The 21935-nt window shown below is 45.0% G+C and overlaps 1 protein-coding gene across 2 annotated transcripts in view; it reads right to left on the bottom strand.

Annotated features, from left to right (window-relative positions):
* Positions 1-21935, bottom strand: part of LOC141129357 (nectin-1-like) — a 240907-nt gene that overhangs the window by 35965 nt on the left and 183007 nt on the right. For both annotated transcript variants that reach the window (XM_073617340.1, XM_073617339.1), the window contains one exon: positions 15606-15714. In XM_073617340.1, coding sequence (XP_073473441.1) covers positions 15606-15714 — 109 coding nt within the window. The remainder of the gene's footprint in view (positions 1-15605; positions 15715-21935) is intronic.

Here is a 21935-nt window from a genome sequence, read left to right as displayed (position 1 = left end):
CCAGGCAGGCTGTCATGTGCCTTTTACTGAGGAGTGTCTTCCATCTGGCCACTCTACCTTACAAGCCTGATTGGTGGAGTGCTGCAGAGATGGTTGTTCTTCTGGAAGGTTCTCCTCCCTCCCCAGAGAAACACTGGAGCTTTATCAGAGTGACCATCAGGTTCTTGGTCACCTCCCTGACTAATGCTTCTTCTCCCCGGATCGCTCAGTTTGGCCGGGTAGCCCGCTCTAGGAAGAGACCTGGTGGTTCCAAAATTCCATTTATGGATGATGGTGCTCATTGGGAACTTCACTGGGACCGTCAATGCTGCAGGAATTTTTCTGTAACCTTCCCTAGATCTTTGCCTCAATACAATCCTGTCTCAGAGATCTACAGACAAGTCCTTGGACTTCATGGCTTGGTTTGTGCTCTGACATGCACTGTTAACTGTGGGACCTTATATAGACAGGTGTGCGCCATGTCCAATCCACTGAATTTAACACAGGTGGACTCCAGTCAAGTTGTAGAAATAGCTCAATGATGATCAGTGGAAATAGGATGCACCTGATCTCAATTTTGAGTGTCATGGCAAAGGCTGTGAAGACATGTACATGTCATTTTTTTCATTTTTTATTTTTAATAAATTTGCAAACGTTTCAAACAAACTTCTTTCATGTTGTCATTATGGGGTATTGTTTGTAGATGTAGCACTGCTCTCGTAGAAATTGCTGAAATATCTGTACCCGGGCTTCCCACTGATTAAAAAAAAAAAAAACACACACACAGTTGTATAGCACAAACTGTAAAGTAGGCAAAAATTAAACAAGCAGCATAAACGAATCAAATTTATTAATGAAAAATTGGTACGGAATAATCTGAATGAAAAAACAATAAATACCTTCCAAAAAGATTAGATGACATAAAACATACACACGTACAAAAAGGTAAAAACAATCCATGTAGTAATCCAGTATGAGGGAGAGAGCAAACAATCATAAAGTTATAGATGACTCAAAGAACTCAGATCTGGAGTAATAAATGGTTGGTTGATTCCTAGAGTAGCTTATATAAGGATGCAGTAAATGCAAGTCCAGTGATAGAATCTCAACAAATCACATCAAAACAGATGGAAAAAATGGTTGGAGATAATAAGGAAAAATTCCTATTAGTGCTGCTTATTGGATGTGCTGGTTTAATGAATAACTGCTAACAAGCTTACATCTGATATATCTAGTAATCTTGAAAAAGAGTCATTCCAAGTGTAATGATGAATAATAGAGTTGAAACATGATGAAATGAAAGTCACAGACAATGATTGTGACATGTATTGCTGGAATAAACGATTGACCATATGCATTCAGATTAATAAGAGATGGAGTACTGATTATCCTGCAACCAGTTACACAGTATTTCCACACATCCAAGTTCAAACACTCTTCCACTCGTTGTCTCCAATGACCAGTCTAGGGGATTTGTTTTATGTTTTATTTGGAGAACTTGGATAGGAGAAGTGAATTAGTAGGATACTCCAAATTAACTATTCATAGGTGAGAACAACTATTTCTGTAGAACTGTGAAAGCCGATTATCTGCTGAACCATACAGCTTCTGTATAAAAGAACAAGTCCCTCTGTAGCAGAAGAGACTCCGTGGACTTTGTCAGTGGACTTAAGTCTTCAAGACACTAGCCAGTGTCTCCTTTAGCTCACACACCCAGTATGCTGATTTCTAGAACCAGAGGGGGAATTGCAGCAGCACACACTCAATCTCAAGGATCTCTTCAGGGTCTGTACTCACAAAATGTCCAGGGACAGCTGGTAGCCTCCTTCCAACTTCCAAGAGACACGCTATACCAGTGACATAAGACCAGATCCACAGACGTCCTCCCTCAGTCAGCTTGCACAGGAACCCTGGGTTGTAGCTTTCAGGCTTCAGGCCCTCAGGTCTGCACCTGAGGCTGCGAGGCCGCATGGCCGCCTTTGCTGGGGAGAGGCAGGAGAGGCAGCCACAGCCCCTACCTCCCTACCCTCCTCAGAGGTCTACAGACAATTCCTTGGACTTCATGGCTTGGTTTAACTGTGGGACCTAATATAGACAGGTGTGTGCCTTTCCAAATCATGTCCAATCAACTGAATTTACCACAGGTGGACTCCAAAAAGCTGTAGAAACATCTCAAGGATGATCAGTGGAAACAGGATGCACCTGAGCTCAATTTTGAGTGTCATGGCAAAGGCTGTGAATACTTATGTACATGGGATTTTTATTTCAAACAAACTTCTTTCATGTTGTCATTATGGGGTATTGTTTGTAGAACTTTGAGGAAAATAATTAATTTTAGACCCCTTTCACACTGGGGCGCTTTGCAGGCGCTACATCTCTAAAAATAGCGCCTGCAAAGCGCCCTGAAAGAGCCGCTGCTGTCCAGAGCGGAGACTGCGAGCCAGACCTTCTCGTCCAAAATCAGTGCCTGACCTCACAAATGCACTTCTGGAAGAATGGTCAAACCTTCCCATAGACACGCTCCTAAACCTTGTGGACGGCCTTCCCAGAAAAGTAGAAGCTGATATAGCTGCAAAGGGTGGACCAACTCAATATTGAACCCTACGGACTAAAGGCCCGTACACACGATACAAAAATCAGAAGTAAAATTTTGTCTGACGAACGATCTGCTGATTTTCGGATCGTTAGTACGGTGCTTTCGACAGCCGATTCCAGTTTATTGTAATACAAAAGCTGGATGTGCAGCCTATAAAAAATTTTCTTGTACGTAAACTAAACGTCCGATTTTCGTTTAATTAGTACAGTTTTCATACAAAAAAGAAATCGTAAGAGCAAGACTACACATGCTCAGAAATTAAAGAATGCATACAAAACTATTCAACACATTACATCACTTCTGAAGTTGAATTCTGTCGTACGAGAATTTTCGTATGGTGAGTAACCTCTTCACTTTCTACATGAGACTAGCATGCAACAAAAAAAAAAAAAAAAAACAGATGAACGGTCGTCTGAAAATCCGATTGTGTGTAGGAGGCTTAAGACAGGGATGCCATTAAAGTTCATGTGCGTGTAAAGGCAGGTGTCCCAATACTTTTGACAATATAGTGTATCATAAGTAGGAAAAAAAAAAGATTTTTTTTCCCTTAGGAGGAGGAGAAAACAACAAGGGTGACTTTGGAAGTGTATAAACTGTATATTAGGGGTAGGCAACCTTTTGAGCACAGTGTGCCGAAAAATGTTTTCAAAGAAATGGAGCGTGCCGATTTTATAACAAAAAAATGTTAACTTCACACTCTCAATCATGAAAAGGATTTTTTATAAAGTAAATGCTGTAAACTACTTAAATAGTTAGAAATTAACATCCTGCACTCTCATGCCTGGTGCTGAGAATTTTGGTGGGCCTTAAGGGCTGTGTGCTGGCATGTGCCCTGAGGCGAAAGGGTGCAACGGCACAGGTCCAATGCTATGGAAGTCCCAAGCTTCCATAAGAGCCCTGCATCGCCGTGTGTGGCGCGCCATGAGGTGAGGTTGAATGGCGCAGCTGTGCAGACCTAACACAACACTACAGAAGCTGAATACCAGGCTTCTATTAGGACTGCCCACGGTGCACATTATTAATCCCACCACCCAGCCCAGGTGGTGCATGTGGAATGCAGGATCTGTCAGGCCAGAGGAGAGTTCTCCCTGTCGGCCATTTGCTTTCCGATGCACTGCCTGTTCTTTTTTGGGTGGTTGGGCCCAGGGCTTTTCTTCTCAGAGAATAGGTGCACAATAGGTGCTCCCTTTCAGTGGGGGAGCACGCCACGCCATATGGTGGGTCTGGCTATATTTTACAGTGGGAGGGTCTTAACCACTTCAGCCCTGGAAGGTTTTACCCCCTTCCTGACCAGAGCACTTTTTACAATTCGGCACTGCGTCGCTTTAACTGCTAATTGCGCGGTCATGCAATGCTGTACCCAAACGAAATTTGCGTCCTTTTCTTCCCACAAATAGAGCTTTCTTTTGATGGTATTTGATCACCTCTGCCGTTTTTATTTTTTGCGCTATACACGGAAAAAGACCGAAAATTTGGAAAAAAAAAAAGATATTTTCTACTTTTTGTTCTAAAAAAAATCCAATAAACTCAATTTTAGTCATACATTTAGGCCAAAATGTATTCGGCCACATGTCTTTGGTAAAAAAAATGTCAATAAGTGTATATTTATTGGTTTGCGCAAAAGTTATAGCGCCTACAAGCTAGGGTACATTTTCTGGAATTTACACAGCCTTTAATTTATGACTGCCTATGTCGATTCTTGAGGTGCTAAAATGGCAGGGCAGTACAAAACCCCCACAAATGACCCCATTTTGGAAAGTAGACACCCCAAGGAAATTGCTGAGAGGCATGTTGAGCCCATTGTATATTCATTTTTTTTGTCCCAAGTGATTGAATAATGACAAAAAAAAAAAAAAAATTACAAAAAGTTGTCACTAAATGATATATTGCTCACACAGGCCATGGGCATATGTGGAATTGCACCCCAAAATACATTTAGCTACTTCTCCTGAGTATGGGGATACCACATGTGTGGGACTTTTTGGGAGCTTAGCCGCGTACGGGGCCCCGAAAACCAATCAGTGCCTTCAGGATTTCTAAGGGTGTAAATTTTTGATTTCACTCTTCACTGCCTATCACAGTTTCGGAGGCCATGGAATGCCCAGGTGGCACAAACCCCCCCAAATGACCCCATTTTGGAAAGTAGACACCCCAAGCTATTTGCTGAGAGGCATTGTGAGTATTTTGCAGCTCTCATTTGTTTTTGAAAATAAAGAAAGACGAGAAAAAACATTTTTTTTTTCTTTTTTCAATTTTCAAAACTTTGTGACAAAAAGTGAGGTCTGCAAAATACTCACTATACCTCTCAGCAAATAGCTTGGGGTGTCTACTTTCCAAAATGGGGTCATTTGGGGGGGTTTTTTGCCACCTGGGCATTCCATGGCCTCCGAAACTGTGATAGGCAGTGAAGAGTGAAATCAAAAATTTACGGCCTTAGAAAGCCTGAAGGCGGTGCTTGGTTTTTGGGGTCCCGTACGCGGCTAGGCTCCCAAAAAGTCTCACACATGTGGTATCCCCGTACTCAGGAGAAGCAACAGAATTTATTTTGGGGTGTAATTTCACATATCCCCATGGCATGTTTGAGCAATATATCATTTAGTGACAACTTTGCGCAAAAAAAAATAAAAAAAATAAAAAATTGTCTCTTTCCCGCAACTTGTGTCACAATATAAAATATTCCGTGGACTCGACATGCCTCTCAGCAAATAGCTTGGGGTGTCTACTTTCCAAAATGGGGTCATTTGGGGGGGTTTTGAACTGTCCTGGCATTTTATGCACAACATCTAGAAGCTTATGTCACACATCACCCACTCTTCTAACCACTTGAAGACAAAGCCCTTTCTGACACTTTTTGATTACATAAAAAAATAATTTTTTTTTGCAAGAAAATTACTTTGAACCCCCAAACATTATATATTTTTTTAAAGCAAATGCCCTACAGATTAAAATGGTGGGTGTTTCATTTTTTTTTTTTCACACAGTATTTGCGCAGCGATTTTTCAAACGCATTTTTTGGGGAAAAAACACACTTTATTAAATTTTAATGCACTAAAACACACTATATTGCCCAAATGTTTGATGAAATAAAAAAGATGATCCTAGGCCGAGTACATGGATACCAAACATGACATGCTTTAAAATTGCGCACAAACGTGCAGTGGCGACAAACTAAATACATTTTTAAAAGCTTTTAAAAGCCTTTACAGGTTACCACTTTAGATTTACAGAGGAGGTCTGCTGCTAAAATTACTGCCCTCGATCTGACGTTCGCGGTGATACCTCACATGCATGGTGCAATTGCGGTTTACATTTGACGCCAGACCGACGCTTGCGTTCGCCTTAGCGCGAGAGCAGGGGGGACAGGGGTGCTTTTTTTTTTTTTTTTTTTTTTCTTTATTATTATTATTTTTTTTTATCTTATTTTAAAACTGTTCCTTTCATTTTTTTTTTTTAAATCATTTTTATTGTTATCTCAGGGAATGTAAATATCCCCTATCATAGCAATAGGTAGTGACAGGTACTCTTTTTTGAAAAAATTGGGGTCTATTAGACCCTAGATTTCTCCTCTGCCCTCAAAGCATCTGACCACACCAAGATCGGTGTGATAAAATGCTTTCCCAATTTCCCAATGGCGCTGTTTACATCCGGCGAAATCTAAGTCATAAAATGCTCGTAGCTTCCGGTTCCTTAGGCCATAGAGATGATTGGAGCCACTCTGGTCTCTGATCAGCTCTATGGTCAGCTGGCTGAATCACCGGCTGCATTCTCAGGTTCCCTGTTGAGACAGGAGAGCCAGAGAAAAACACGGAAGATATTGGGGGGGGGGCATTCCCTCCCACTGCTTGTAAAAGCAGTCTAGAGGCTAATTAGCCGCTAGGATTGCTTTTACACGAAAGCCGACCGCTGGCTGAAAAGAATGATACCAAGATGATACCTAAACCTGCAGGCATCATTCTGGTATAACCACTCAAAGTCGTGAATGGCGTACCTGAAGACAAAAAAATGGTTAACAATAAAGCACAGTAAACGGTAAAGTATAAAAAATTGCATACCTGAAAAGCAAACATGATAAAACATAATAACAATAAAACATTGCAGAATAGAATACAGTAAAAAAGAGCAGAACAATAGAGAGAGAATAGAGAGAGAAAGAACAATAAAACGACAACTATTATTTTTTATTTTATATTTTTGTTTGTGTTTTTTTTTTTTTACACTTTTTTTTGTAACTAACTTTTATAACTGTAACCGGTTCCAGGTTCGGGTCTCTCAAAATGCGATGGCATCTTGGGAGACCCTGTGAAAGTGTGCCTAGTCTGTGCAATGCTGTACCCTACGCTAATACTCAACTAGTGAATGGTAGCGTTCAAAACATTCACCAATGCAAAGACCAGGATTGTCAGGACAGGAGGGACAATAATAGCGGGTGTCACGCCTATATCCGCGCTTGCTGCAGACACAACATCTTTTTTGGGGGGGTTCGTTGGGTAGGGGTACTCGGGAGGACATAAAGAAAATGCCTCTCATGCAGCCGACTGCATTTGGTTGGGGATGTGAATGGGGGAAGTACGGGCGCTGCAGAAATGGTGGGTTCCCAATTAGGATTGGCGAATGCAGCAGGAAGGGCATTATGGGCACGACGGGCCTGTGTTTGTCTTTTTGGTGGCAGCGGGACACTACTTGTGCTTGCCACCTCACCAGCTTGAACTGCACTTATGGGACTCGCCACGTCACCAAGTGTTACTGCAGTGCGGGTTTGACTACGACCGGGGTGTACTAGGCCGCTGGTGCTTGCCAGTTCAACAAAACGCTACAAAAAAAACTGTTAGCGATCGCAGGGATCAGGCCTGACTCTGCAAACGCTGCAGTTATGCGTTTAGTGTTTTGTAAGTGACAGTGATCGATTGATACTGCACTTGGGTGGGGTGGGCTGGGCTGGGCCGGGCGGAGGGGAAAAACGCAGGTGCTAGCAGGTATCTGGGCTGATCCTGCTAACACTGCGTTTGTGGGAACCCTAAACTGCTGGGGACGCTAGTCAGATCAGATATTGATCCGATCAGATACTATACCACTAAGGGAGGTGTACGGTGCGTGCGTGGGTGTTAGCGGTACTGGCACTAACCTGACGCTGCCTGGGGCTGGTGCTTGCCAGTTCACCAAAACGCTACCAAAAAAACTGTTAGCGATCGCAGGGATCAGGCCTGACTCTGCGAACGCTGCAGTTATTTGTTTAGTGTTTTGTAAGTGACAGTGATCGATCGATACTGCACTTGGGTGGGCTGGGCTGGGCCGGGCGGAGGGGAAAAACGCAGGTGCTAGCGGGTATCTGGGCTGATCCCGCTAACACTGCGTTTTTGGGAACCCTAAACTGCTGGGGACGCTAGTATAGATCTGATCGGATCAGATATTGATCCGTACAGATACTATACCACTAAGGGAGGCGTATGCTGCGTGCGTGGGGGTTAGCGGTACTGGCGCTAATCTGACGCTGCCTGGGGCGACACATATCACCGCCGGGCGATCAGGGGGCTAAACCTTTATTCGGTAATAAACGGCGGGTGCCCTGACACTATAAAAAATAAACAAACTAACCAGCGTCACCCGTAACACTTATACGGTGATCAGTGGTGAAAGGGTTAACTAGGGGTCATTCAAGGGGTTAAAACATTTATTAGATAGTATATGGGGGTCCCTGACGCTATAAAACGCTGACGGCGAACCTAAATATTTACCTCCCTAACTAGCGTCACCAGCGACACTAATACAGCGATCAGAAAAATGATCGCTTAGTGACACTGGTGACAGGGGGTGATCAAGGGGTTAAAACTTTATTAGGGGGGGCTAGGGGGGTATCCTAGACCTAAAGGGGGCTAACACTCACTGCCCTAACACTGTAACTGTCACAAACTGACACCAATCAGTAATCAGAAAAAAAAAAAAAAAAAATACTGCTTGGTGTCAGTTTGTGACAGGGGGGGGGGTGGTTGGGGGGGGATCGGGGGGCGATCGGGGGGGGGGGATCGGGGTGTTTTATGTGCCTGGCATGTTCTACTGTGTGTGTGTGTAGTGTTTTGTGCACTTACATGTCTTCTCTCCTCGGCGCTGGAACGGAAACTGCCAAGCCGAGGAGAGATGACGACATCACATCCTCTGCCTGTGTGAAACTACACACAGGCAGGGGAGGATTCCGATTGGCTGGGAGCGATCGCGAGGGGGGGGCCACGATCGGATGGTCTCCTCCTCGCCTCCCAATGCTCCCAGTCAAATGCCGACCGCCGCTGGCACCGGGGGGGGGGGGTCCGATCGGACCCCCCGCCCGCGGGAGGCAGATCACGTACAGGTACGCGATTCTGCCTGCCCGTGCCATTCTGCCGACGTATATCTACGTTAGGTGGTCGGCAAGTGGTTAAAGGGACATTGTTCAATAAAACCAGGAATGCATAACACAGTGTTCAGAAGAGCGTAATAAACAGGAGCGCCTGGTTCAGGACAGCGCAATACACAGAGTGCTGGGTTTAGAAGAGCGTAACACACAGAGTGCTGGGTTCAGGAGAGTGTAATATACAGAACGCTGGGTTCAGAGGTTTGCTATGCACAGGGGACACTTCTGCCCCCACATCCAAAGCTCACCTCTGCACCCTTCTCTCCTTCTCTCACAGATCTCTGCAGCCACTTCCTAACCCTCCCTCACCAGCTAAGCTCTGCATTCTGTTGCTTCAGCTTTGAGTCCTGCTTTCCCACTGCCCTCACCTTTGCACAAATGGACCCCCCCCCCCTCCCCTCACTCCCCTCACCTTTGCACAAACTGACCCCCGCTCACATTTGCACAAACGGACCCCCCCTCACCTCACCTCGGAAGCATTCAGCCTTCCACACAGTCCATTTGTGGCTCTGCCTCTCCTCCACTGGACAGCTGCAGCGGCCAGCAGTGAGATCATCCAGCAGGGGGCGTCAGCATTTGAGCACCAGGCTGTTTCTCAGCCAGCAAGCCCTCTGATGCCCATAACATATCTGTGCCTCGGCAGCTGTGTCTGTGTCTGTGTCTGAGTGCTGTGCTGGGAGGTTCTGAGGGAGCAGCGCTGGCCCGGGCTTCTGTGTTTACAAGTGACAGAAAATAGCAGTGACAGTGAATCTGGCCAGCCAGGGCCTAAATTATGGTAGGGGCCTGGTGCTGCAGCTCCAATAGCCCCTATGTTAATCCGATCCTGACTGTACCCCCTGCAAATCTGTTTCCGCACTGTAACCCCCTGCACATCTGCCCCACCACTAACCCCCTGCACATCTGCCCCACCACTGTACTACCCTGCTCATCTGCCCCACCAATGTACCCCCTTTCTCATCTGCCCCACCACTGTACTACCCTGCTCATCTGCCCCACCAATGTACCCCCTTTCTCATCTGCCCCACCAGTGTACTACCCTGCTCATCTGCCCCACCAATGTACCCCCTTTCTCATCTGCCCCACCACTGTACTACCCTGCTCATCTGCCCCACCAATGTACCCCCTTTCTCATCTGCCCCACCACTGTACTACCCTGCTCATCTGCCCCACCACTGTACTACCCTGCTCATCTGCCCCACCAATGTACCCCCTTTCTCATCTGCCCCACCAGTGTACTACCCTGCTCATCTGCCCCACCAATGTACCCCCTTTCTCATCTGCCCCACCACTGTACTACCCTGCTCATCTGCCCCACCAATGTACCCCCTTTCTCATCTGCCCCACCGCTGTACTACCCTGCTCATCTGCCCCACCAATGTACCCCCTTTCTCATCTGCCCCACCGCTGTACTACCCTGCTCATCTGCCCGACCAATGTACCCCCTTTCTCATCTGCCCCACCAATGTACCCCCTTTCTCATCTTCCCCACCACTGTACTACCCTGCTCATCTGCCCCACCAATGTACCCCCTTTCTCATCTGCCCCACCACTGTACTACCCTGCACATCTTCCCCACCACTGTACTACCCTGCAGATCACATACCCTGTATGTGATGTATGTGATGTATAGGATGTATGTATGTGATGTATATGATGTCACATACAAGCATCTGAAATGGATGCGCAATGATAAAGCTCAGGTCGGGTATTTTCTGAAAGCAGTGGGCCTGTGTGCAGGATCATAAGTTGGGCCCCCGCAGCTGAGAAAAAGTGCGGCTCTCTGCGCCACAGTAAAAGTTGGGTGCGAATTTCATTGCATTGAATACTGGCTCTGGCCAGGGGAACAGAGTGCCGGGGTTCAGTAGTAAGTGACGCAAAGGTTCAGGAATAATTTCAACTAAGTTCCCAGAAGCTCAACAGCAATTCCACAAACTGTCACCTGATTGTGGCTTTCTCAATCATTGAAACCCCTTCTTTCTGACATTGGTAGTGGCAACCAAGCAAGTCATCTTCCTCCAGATGGTGGGCGGGGTTAGCAGGACTGTGATTGGCTTTAGCAATGGCCAATGACATTCCTCCTCCTCCTGGAAACAGGGACCCCCCGCAGCAGAACTGCACCCATCACAAAAGCTGACGAGCTACAGCAAAGTTAAAGAACCAAACAATGTTTCCCATCTTTTACAATGTGTGGGGGCGCAGTGCCTCCCCCTCAGTGCAGGTGCGGTGTGGGGAATTCTGAAATTGGAATGCATTATTGTCTCACTGACACTTCCCTGCACTGCTGATGGGGAGGGAGTAGAGTGTCGGTAAAAGCGGCTTTGCGTGGCGCTTGCGGCACCAGTGTCGGGGGTTGCCTACCCCTGCTGTATACTATACGTTTCATTAAATTGACTGCTGAATATACACAGATCAGCTTATATTACAACCTGCAAATCATGTATCTATATTTTTTGTACACAATAAAATCAATTTGTTTAAAAAAAAAAAAAAAAAAAGTCCTATCACTTTTTCTTAACAATGAACACATTGTCATACACCTCTAGGTATATTCAGTGCAATTTCCTATACATATTCGAATTGATTCTCTTCCTTCATACAAAGAGACATTTATTTTACGTGGATCAGATCTTTGGGACCCACTGCAATAACTTTGCAGTAAACTTGAATTAAACATTAATTACAATTAATACCTATATGTCAAAGCCAGGTTTGTAATTTTTGGATAATTGCTTGAATGAGCTGAAGATCACAGGTGTAGTGTGTGTATCATCATAACTGGCAACAAAATATCCTGTTCTTCTTTGAGAAGCTTGTTTTTGCCTTGGGGGGGGGGGGGGCTTTTTCATTTTTGGTCTCCAGCCATTCCTCACGTCATCAATGCTTTACGATTTGGTTCCCTGTTTTGTTCATCAGAGAAAATCGACAGTACTGTGCAGAAGTTTTAGACAGGTGCGAAAATTGCTGTAAGTGAAGAATGCCCACCCCATTATTTTATTCAGGGCGTCCTGTAAAATTTCTATATCTTGCTGTGTAATTATTGCCCTGCTTATTTTTGTGTCGTCCGCAAAAACGGAGAGTGAGCTGCAGTATGTATCCCATCCTCTATATCAGGGGTCTCCAAACTTTCTGAACAAAGGGCCAGTTTACTGCCCTTCAGACGTTGAGGGGGCCAGACTGTGGCCAACTTGAGTTGAAAATGGCCTGGAGTCAATGAGAGTAAACAATGTCCCACCATTGTAATTAGTGGGAGGAATATTGCACCATTGTTATTGTTGGGGGAAGACACAGTGCCCCATCATTGGTGTCAGTGGAAGAAATAGTGCCCCATCATGGCTGTCAGTGGCAGGAATAGTGCCCTATTGTTGGTATCAGCGACAGGTATTATACACAATAGTTAGAAGGAATAGTGCCTTGTATCAGTGGGAGGAATGGCACCCCAAGGGCCTGATGAAGACAAGCAAAGGGCCAAATCCGGCCCCTGGGCCAGAGTTTGGAGACCACTGCTCTATATCATTTATGAATAAATTAAACAGAATTGGTCCCAAGACAGAACCTTGGGATACCCCACTTACCACTCCAGACCAGTCTGAGTACACATTATTTGTCACTACCCTTTGGACATGTCACTGTAACCAGTTTTCTATCCAAGAACAATTGTGCAGTTGTGCAGCAATGTAATATTCCTGCAAGTCAGGCAGTGCAGTTCCCCCCATAGATGTGGGATTTTTAAGAATATGCCAGGCCAGTTTATGCCTTCCATGTCCCCATACGAACGAGTTAAGGATAGCTTCCACTTTTTTAAAGATTTTGAGGGGAATGTATAGGGGTGCATGCCATACCATATATAAAATTTTAGGCAGTAAAATCATCTTATCGATGTTTATCCGTCCCATTACCCCCAAGGGCAATCTGAACCAGGCTTGTGTTTTGGTTTTTATCAAGGAGAACAATGGTTCCACATTGTTAGTAATGTAGTCCCCTAACTCCCGCGTGACCAATACCCCTAAATATTAAATCGTGTTTACTCTAGTTAAGGGAAGTTCCGGGTGTGTGGGCAGAGGGGGAAAATGATCTATAGGGAGTATCTGGGATTTATCCCAATTTATGCGCAATCCTGAGAAGCTTCCCATCTTTTCAATGATTCCTAACGCTGTCTGAAGCGACGTGCCCTGGTCCGCCAGGTAAAGGATAGTGTCATCCGCGTATAGGCCTATTTTTTCAGTGTAAGTATCTATACGTAGTCCAGCTGCCTCTCTCTAGGGGGAAATGATCTGACAACCACCCATTTACGAACACTCTTGCTTTTGGTGTTTGGTATAAAATTTGCACCCATTTGAGGAAGTTCGATCCAAAACCAAATTCCTTTAGACACTCCCATAAAAATAAACCAATTCTACCGAGTCAAAGGCCTTGGCTGTATCCAAGGCCACCACTACTCTAGTTCCGTGATTTTCATGTTGGGCTTGGAGATTCATAAATAACCTCCTGATATTCATGGCCGTATTTTTCCCTGGCATTCCCTGGTTTGATCAGGGTGTATTAACGACAAAATGACCTTATTGAGGCGTGAAGCAATTATCTTAGCTAGCAGTTTAATATCTACTTGAAGTAAAGAAATAGGTCGGTACGACTCGGGATAGCGGGTGTCTTTCCCTGACTTGGGTAGGACTATTATTTGTGCTTCTTGCATGGAGGGGGGGGGGGGGGGGCATTCCTGTTTCAAAGATATTGTGATATAATTGTTTGAGCTTTGGGATAAGTATCTCCGAAAAAAGTGTCATAAAATTCCAAAGGTAGGCCATCTGACCCTGGCGCCTTGGATTTAGATAGGTGGGATATAGCCTCTGCAATGTCATCCTGTGTTATAGGGGCTTCAAGCATCTCAACTTGCTCTGTGTTGAGTCTGGGGAACTGTATTGTGTGTAGGTAGTTCTGGATATGCTGGGAGTAAGTGCTCTGCGATTTATACAGTTCACCATAAAATGATTGAAACCTGGCCGCCACCTGAGGGGGATCCGTAACAATATCCCCCTGCGGTGTAATCAGGTACACCACTACTGGGGGTTTATCATTCAAATGTGCCAAATACGCCAGAAGCTTCCCTGCCTGTTCGCCATGCTCAAACACTCGCAGAAGAACACTTGTTGTCTGGCTTTCTCTATATGAATGTGATTAACTACTCTATTTTGTAATTTTGCTCTTTGGAGATTTTCAGAGTTGGGGTCCAACGTGTATGCTTTTTCAAGTTCCAGCAGTTTGTCAGTTGTCATCTGTAAGATGAGTTTCGAAGATGATTTAAATCTATTTATCATAGACGATAGTAACCTACGTGCATGCGCTTTGAACGAGTCCCACTCCGCGCCTAGTGTGTCTACATTGCACTTAACATTTAGTATATACTGCAGTTCTTTCGTAACTCCCTCGAGATTTGGTATAACTGTGAGCCAAAAAGGATTGAGTCGCCACATAGGAGTAGGAGCTGATTTTAACAGAGATACCGTTATCCAGCACGGGGCATGATCCGATAGTGCTCTAGGTGCGATTCCAGATCCAGTAACCTTTGGTAACAAAGTATTCGTCACTAACACATAGTCTATCCGTGACATCGTGTGATGACTCACGGAGTGACACGCGTATGCTCTTGTGGATGGATTGTGCCACCTCCAGACATCTGTAAGGGCAAATTCCGTCAGCAGGCGGCTCAATCTAGTGTGTTGCAATGAGTTTCTGGGGGATCCCTCCTGTATTGGTCTGTCTATTGCCGGATTCATAATCATGTTAAAATCCCCCATCCAGACAGCCGGGGTCGTCGGATTCCTGGCTAAAAATGCCAGTCCCTTCATGACCACTTCCGATGTGAATGGGGGAGGGACATAGCTTGCTAACACCAGAATCGGATTTCCTCCTATAAGCGCATTAATAAACAGAAATCTTCCCTGCTAGTCCGATTCCAAATGGAACTTTTTTAGCGATAATAATTGAAACTCCCCTGGACTGATTTGTATGCGTACTATGATAAATCCATCCCACCCACTGTCCATTTTAAAGCCGTCTGTAAGTGGCCTGTGACATGCGTTTCCACCAATGCGGTAATATCAGCTTTTTGTGATTTCAGGAATGCTAGAACAGCAGTACGCTTAACTTTGTCCCGCAGGCCCCTCACATTCCATGTTACAAATTTAATAGATGTCATCTTTTCAAAGAGTAGGCCTCATCGCAACCGGACCAGCAGAGTAAGATCAAATCAACATACATATCACCAGTACTCCAGTTTTGTTTCTGTATATCATATTCTTCTACATATCTATTCATATTATGTATACTTATATGTCTGTACATTACACATGTGCTGCATTTCCCAGAACTAAAATAACAAAATTGAACCCAACCCTTCCCTCCCAGCTGCACACCTCCAACTTGGCGTGAGCATGTATTCCCGAACTTTCAAAATGAAAATTATCATCCAGCTATTCAAATTAGCTGGAGGCAGAAATCTTATTTTTTATTGTACTGTAAGCCTACTGTCTCCCTAGATCTTGTAAATCGCTGTGCAAAAACTGCTGGCACTATATAAATCCTGTATAATAATATTAATGCATGCAAGCATTTGGGGATACAAAAACATTATGTTAATATTTGCTTTCCCACCTTTTCCACATGAAGCTGGTGGCTGGTGGACTGGAATCTTCTACACAGATAAACTCGACAGCCCCATTGTCTAATATCCTCACCTCCACTTGCACGGAGTCAGGCGCATCTAGAAGATAAAGACGAAGGGTCTTAGAGATGTCACATGGAGGCTGATAAATGCAAGTAATGAAACATATTCAATCGGCACCTATAATGACTTTAACCACTTCAATACCGGGCACTTTTACCCCCTTTCTGCCCAGGCCATTTTTCAGCTTTCAGCGCTGTCGCACTTTGAATGTCAATTGCGCGGTCAAGCAACACTGTACCCATATAAATTTCTTATCTTTTTCTTCGCACAAATAGAGCTTTCATTTGGTGGTATTTAATCACTGCTGGGTTTTTAATTTTTTACAAAAAAAAAAAAAAGAAAAAAAAAAAGACTGAATTAAAAAAAAAAAAAAAGTTTTAGTTTCTCTCAGTACATTTTGTAAATAAGTAGTTTTTCTCCTTCACTGATAGGCACTGATGAGGTGGTACTTATGGGCACTGATTAGGTGGCACTAATGAGGAGGCACTAATATGTCGCACTGATGGGCAATGATAGGCGGCACTGATAGGCGGCACTCATGGGCGGCACTCATGGGCACTGACATGTAGCACTGATAGGTGACACAGAAAAGCGGCACTGATGAGCAGCAATTAGACATCAAAAGAAATTCTGGACAGCCGCACTCCAAAAAATATATATTTGCCTTTTATTCAATAAAGTGTCATCCAAATTACAGGTCACAACAGAGTGGAACAAAGCTTACGCGTTTCACACTACAAGGAGTGCTTAGTCATCTATGACTAAGTCATCATAGTCAACCTTGGAAGTATACAGTTTTCTGTAAAAGCACAGAAAAGAGTCTAGGATATCTCCTGGGTTGTCACTAATAGTACCTTGAGTAGTAAGGATACGTGGTATAGAAATGGGGGAATGGTCAGGTATGGCCAGGTATGCCAAGAGACGTCCTGCTTTATTACCATATTCAAACGACTTTTGGGAAACATGCAACATGCGTTTTTGTGTGAGATCTAGCAGACGGAGTATGTATGTATTCCCTACAGCTCTGTAACCATGTCTCCCTAGTGTCAGAGGCAGGGTTAGAGGCATAATCAGATTCCGCATGTACCATAGCATTTTCTAATTCCTCAGTGAGCATCTGATTACTTTTTCGTAAAATCCCCGTAATAGACATAAAAGGTACCTCTCAATGTAGACTTGAATGCGTCCCACTCCGTGGAGGGGTCTACTTTATCTAAATTATGTTTCCAGTAATTAGAAATACTTATCCTACACTCGCCCTGTACCATCTCGTCTTCCAGCCAGTTCGAGTTCAGGCGCCATAAGGCAGGTCCCGAGCCTGGGAGGAGGAGGAGGAGGGGGGACACAGACAAAGGGGCATGATCTGAAACTCCTCTGGGCAGATATGAAACGGCGGAGACAACAGGAATGGTCTCCGTCGGCGCAAATGCCATGTCCAGCCTAGACATAGTATGGAAGGAATCCGAATGATAGGAAAATTGGCGTTCATCCGGATGTTTCCATCGCCATACCTCAGTCAGACCGTGGACCTGGGCCCAGTCTACAAAAGAGGGAAAAGACCTGCCTCCCCCACCCAGGCGGTCCACAGTTGGGTCCAGGACTGCGTTAAAATCCCCTACATAAAGCAAAGGGCCGGGGGGCCTATTCAGTAGTTGGAGGGATAATTTAGAGAGTACTTCCACTGAAAATGGGGGGGGGGGGGGGATATAAATATTCACCAACGTGAAGGTTAGAGAAGAAATTCGTAACGTAAGAACAATAAACCTCCCTTCTGGGTCTGTTTTAACGCTGATCATCTCAGCTGGAAGAGATTTAGCCAGAAGTATAGATACACCCCTTGAATAGTTAGTGTGAGTAGCATGGTATAGCTTAGATAGCCATGGGCGCTTTAGGGCCCTTGTCTTAGAGCCCGTCAGGTGAGTCTCCTGGAGGCAAATAATGTGACGGTGACATTTTTTTAACACAGAAAAAACCAAGGATCTTTTCTGAGGTGCATTCAGGCCTCTAGTGTTCCAGGAGACTATCCTAAGGGACTGTGCCATAATAGAACATGTAATAATAAAGAAGCATAAGTAAACCTTTGAATTAGTATCAATATAAGTGGATAGGCCGCGCCACCTGAAGCACACACAAGCACATGACCAAAAAGTGCGTGGGTCTGCTTGTAGGGTAGTATGGACCAGAAAATTTTTTTTTGTTTTAGAAAAAAAATTAAAAATATAAATAAAAGCAGAGGCATTAATAAACCACTATAAGCGGTGACCTGGTATGCCCTTGATGACTCTCCATTGACAAATGGTATAGGTATGTTGAAAAAGAAATAAAAAGTAAAAAAAAGAAGGAAAAAACAAAACAAAAAAAGCATGAAAAAAAACCCATCAACAGCTCCCTTTAAATCTTTTTGCCCCCCACCCCGCTCAGCCATCCCAAACATAGCAAGCTTTGGATCCCTAAACTGAAAGTCCTTCCTAACTAGAAAACTGCGGAAGTCAAAAACTGTACCTTGGCCTCGCCACAAGCTGGTAAGGGGGTAACGTGGGGTCTGGTGAGGCTCCCAACTAATGACCAAGGAAAGAAAAATAAAAATTTCCCCAATAGACATGTCCTGTAGGAGGATACATGAGCTGTTTGTTCATGTGGAAAAAATTGTCCGGATGATTACTCTGGTGTGCAGGTTACCATGGGCTGCAAACAGTACCAATGCAGGGTGGAACGTAGAGATGAAGGTCAGGGGAAAATGAAGAGACATGCAGAATGCTGACACTGTATCTTGCATAGCAGGGTGTAAATCTCTCCTTGCATGTTAATGGTGACTTCAGTCTCCTCTGTTTCTGTGTGCTGCTCCATAGTGATCATTCAGCCACTTCATGGCCTCCTTGGGGTTGGTATAGAAAACCCCTGTTAGACTTACCGGTAACGGTATTTCCAGGAACCTTCCAGGACAGCTACTTGAGAGATGATCGGCTCCGCCCTCTACAGGAAACACAAATCAGATAGAATTTAAAAGGCTTTTCTCTGACCCTTTCCTCTGACCCTCAGTTGTTTAGAAGATCAAGTAACCTCCACCGAAGGTGCACTCGGCAGAGGAAAAAAAATAGAAAACATAAAACACACCACCATCAGGAAAACATGGTTGACCAGTGAAAAAATAGAATAGGGTGGGAATATAGACGCTGTCCTGGAAGGTTCCTGGAAATATCGTTACTGGTAAGTCTAACGGGGGTTTTCCCCCCTCACCTTCCAGGACAGCTACTTGAGAGGATAAGCAAGATAAGATAATATACCTTAGGGAGGGACGACAGCCTTAAGCACTTTCCTACCAAAAGGAAAGGTCCTGGCTGGAAAGCATCTGAACTCTATAATGCTTGACAAATGCATGAGAGGAGGACCAGACGGCAGCTTTAGAGATATCTTCCCATGAAGCTCCCGCTCTTTCTGCCCATGATGTGGCCATGGATCTCGTTGAATGGGCCCTAATTCTAGAAGGAGGGGTGCGACCTGACACTTTATATGCCTCACAGATACAGTAGCTCCCCTAATCCACCTAGCAATAGAACTTTTAGATGCTTTGGACCCCTTCTTGGGGCCACTGAATAAAACTAACAGTTGGGAGAAACTCCTAAACCCACTGGTCTTTTCTAGATAAAGTAGAAGACACCTCTTAATGTCTAAAAGACCAAACCTTTCCTCTTCCGCATTTTTGGGAGAGGTGCAGAAACTAGGGAGGACTACCTCCTGGGACCTATGAAAGTTGGAAGAAACTTTGGGTAAATAAAGTGGATCGGGTTTAATCACCACCCTGTCCTCTAAAATCCTCAGGAAGGGATCTTTACAGGAAAGAGACTCTAGATCAGAAATCCTTCGCCCTGACGTAATAGCCAAAAGGGAAGACAATTTCAAAGAAATCATTTTCAGGGAAGCCTCATGCAAAGGCTCAAAAGGAGCCCTTGTTAGTGCATTTAATACCAACGACAGATCCCAGGGAGGAACATGTTTGAGGATCCTGGGAGTATGCCTAGATCTGACTAAAAGGAACCTCCTGACTAAGGGATCTACCGCTAGTCTTCTCTCCTAAAATAAAGATAGGGCAGCAACCTGAACCCTAAGGGTGTTGACAGAGAGCCCCTTTTTCACTCCCTCCTGCAGAAAATCTAAAATGCAGGGAGTGGAAAAAATCTAAACCAGATTTCCTTTGCCAGGGAATAAAGGTTTTCCAAACTTTCCCATAGATTCTTCTTGTGACCAATTTACGGCTGTCCAGGACAGTATGAATAACCCTCTCTGAACATCCATTTAACTGTAGGGTGCGCCTCTCAGCCTCCAGGCCGTCAAATGGAAGGTCTGAGGGTTTGGATGCAATACCGGTCCCTGATGGAGTAGATCCTTTCGAACTGGAAGGGACCAGGGAGGATACACAGATAGGGCCTTCAGAGAGGAGAACCAACTCCTCCTGGGCCACCAGGGGTCAATCAGAATGACTTCTGCTCTGTCATGAATAATTTTCCGAACCACTAGGGGCAAAAGGGGAAAAGGAGGGAAGGCATAGGCCAGGCTGAAGTCCCAAGGGAAGGACAGTGCATCCATCCCCAAGGACTCTGTTTCTCTCTCCAGAGAGAAGAACGCCGGTAGTTTCTAGTTGAGACTGGAGGCAAAAAGATCCACTGTGGGGAGACCCCATCTTAGCACCACCTCCTGGAACGTGCCTTGATGTAGTTCCCAACCGCTGGAACTGATGCTCACTCTGCTCAGAAAGTCCGCCAGCACAATTTCTGACCCCTTGATGTGAACTGCCCTTACTGAAGAGACATAGATCTCTGCCCAGGACAGAATCTGCTGCGTTAATGACAGAAGTGATTCTGAGCGAGTGCCCCCTTGCTTGTTCAAGTACGCCACTGTCGTGGCATTGTCTGAAAATATTAAAAGGTCCTTTGAATAGACCCTCTCTCCCAGAGACATAAGTGCTTTCCTTACAGCCAGAAGTTCTCTGAAATTCGAGGAGCGACCTGCTTCCTCTGGCAACCAGGCTCCTTGAGCCTGCCAACCCTGTGAGTGAGCACCCCAACCCCACAGACTGGCGCCTGTGGTAATCTTGATTAGGCAATGTTGTGCCCAATCCTTCCCCCTCTGCAGATGTTCTCGCTGCTCCCACCAGGCGAGATCTAGAAAATTCCCTTCTGGTAGTTTTACCAGCTGATCCAGAGAATTTTTCCTGCGATCCCAATGGAGCAAAAGAAAAGCCTGCAGGGGTTTGGAATGCAATTGAGCCCAAGGCACCCCTGGAATGGCTGCAGTCATTAGGCCCAGCAACTGCATGATTCGCCGAAGGGAGGTCTGAGGAAGCAGTTTGAAGGTCTGCACAGAGAGAAGAATTTTCACAATTTTCTCTTCGGGAAGAAAAATCTTTAGGGCAACAGAGTCTATTAGATAACCCAGAAAAAGTATGCTCTGTGAGGGTACTAGGCAAGACTTCTGTTAGTTGACCTTCCACCCTAATTTTTGAAAGGTCCGCAAAACCAACTGTAGGTCTTGAATAAGGGACTCCTTGCCCTGAGAAAAATTTAAAAAAATCGTCTAGATATGGGAACGATTGATACACTTTCGAAAACAGGCCATGACTTCGGCCATGATTTTTGTGAAAATCCTCAGTGCTGCCGAGAGACCAAAAGCAAGGGCATTGAACTGCCAATGAGACGGCTCGTTTCCCATGAGCACTGCAAACCTGAGGAACCTTCGGTGGCTCTGGCAGATTGGTACATGAAGATAAGCGTCCTGAAGGTCCAGGGTCACCATGAAGACCTCTGGTAACAACAGATTTCCTACTGAATAAATGTTCTCCATACGGAAACGTCTGTAAACTATGTATTGGTTCAGGACGCTTAAATTTATGAACATACGAAAGCCGTCGGAAGCTTTCTTGACCAGAAAGACGTGAGAATAAAATCCCCGGAACTTCTGATCTTCTGGGACAGGAGAAATAACTCCCTCTGTTTCCCATACAGAGATCAAATTTAACATGGCTTGCCGTCTCTCTTGGTCTCTCGGCAGGTGGGTAAGAAAAAACCTCTGGGGGGGGGGGGGATTTTTGAACTCCAATCTGTAACCCTTTACCAGAGTTTAAAGGATGAAGGATTTGGTGGAAATCTCTGCCCATTCCTTGATGAAATAGCACAATCTTCCCCCTACCCCTAACCTGGTGTCACTGGGTATTCTTGGAAGGGGCTGAAGGAGGCAAAGGGAGTTCCTCCTTTGAGTTTGTC

The sequence above is a fragment of the Aquarana catesbeiana genome, linkage group LG02, assembly GCF_042186555.1.
Source record: "Aquarana catesbeiana isolate 2022-GZ linkage group LG02, ASM4218655v1, whole genome shotgun sequence".
In the NCBI taxonomy this organism is placed as follows: domain Eukaryota; kingdom Metazoa; phylum Chordata; class Amphibia; order Anura; family Ranidae; genus Aquarana; species Aquarana catesbeiana.
The sequence above is the reverse complement of the archived record's forward strand: the minus strand, read 5'-3'. Positions and strand labels throughout refer to the sequence as shown.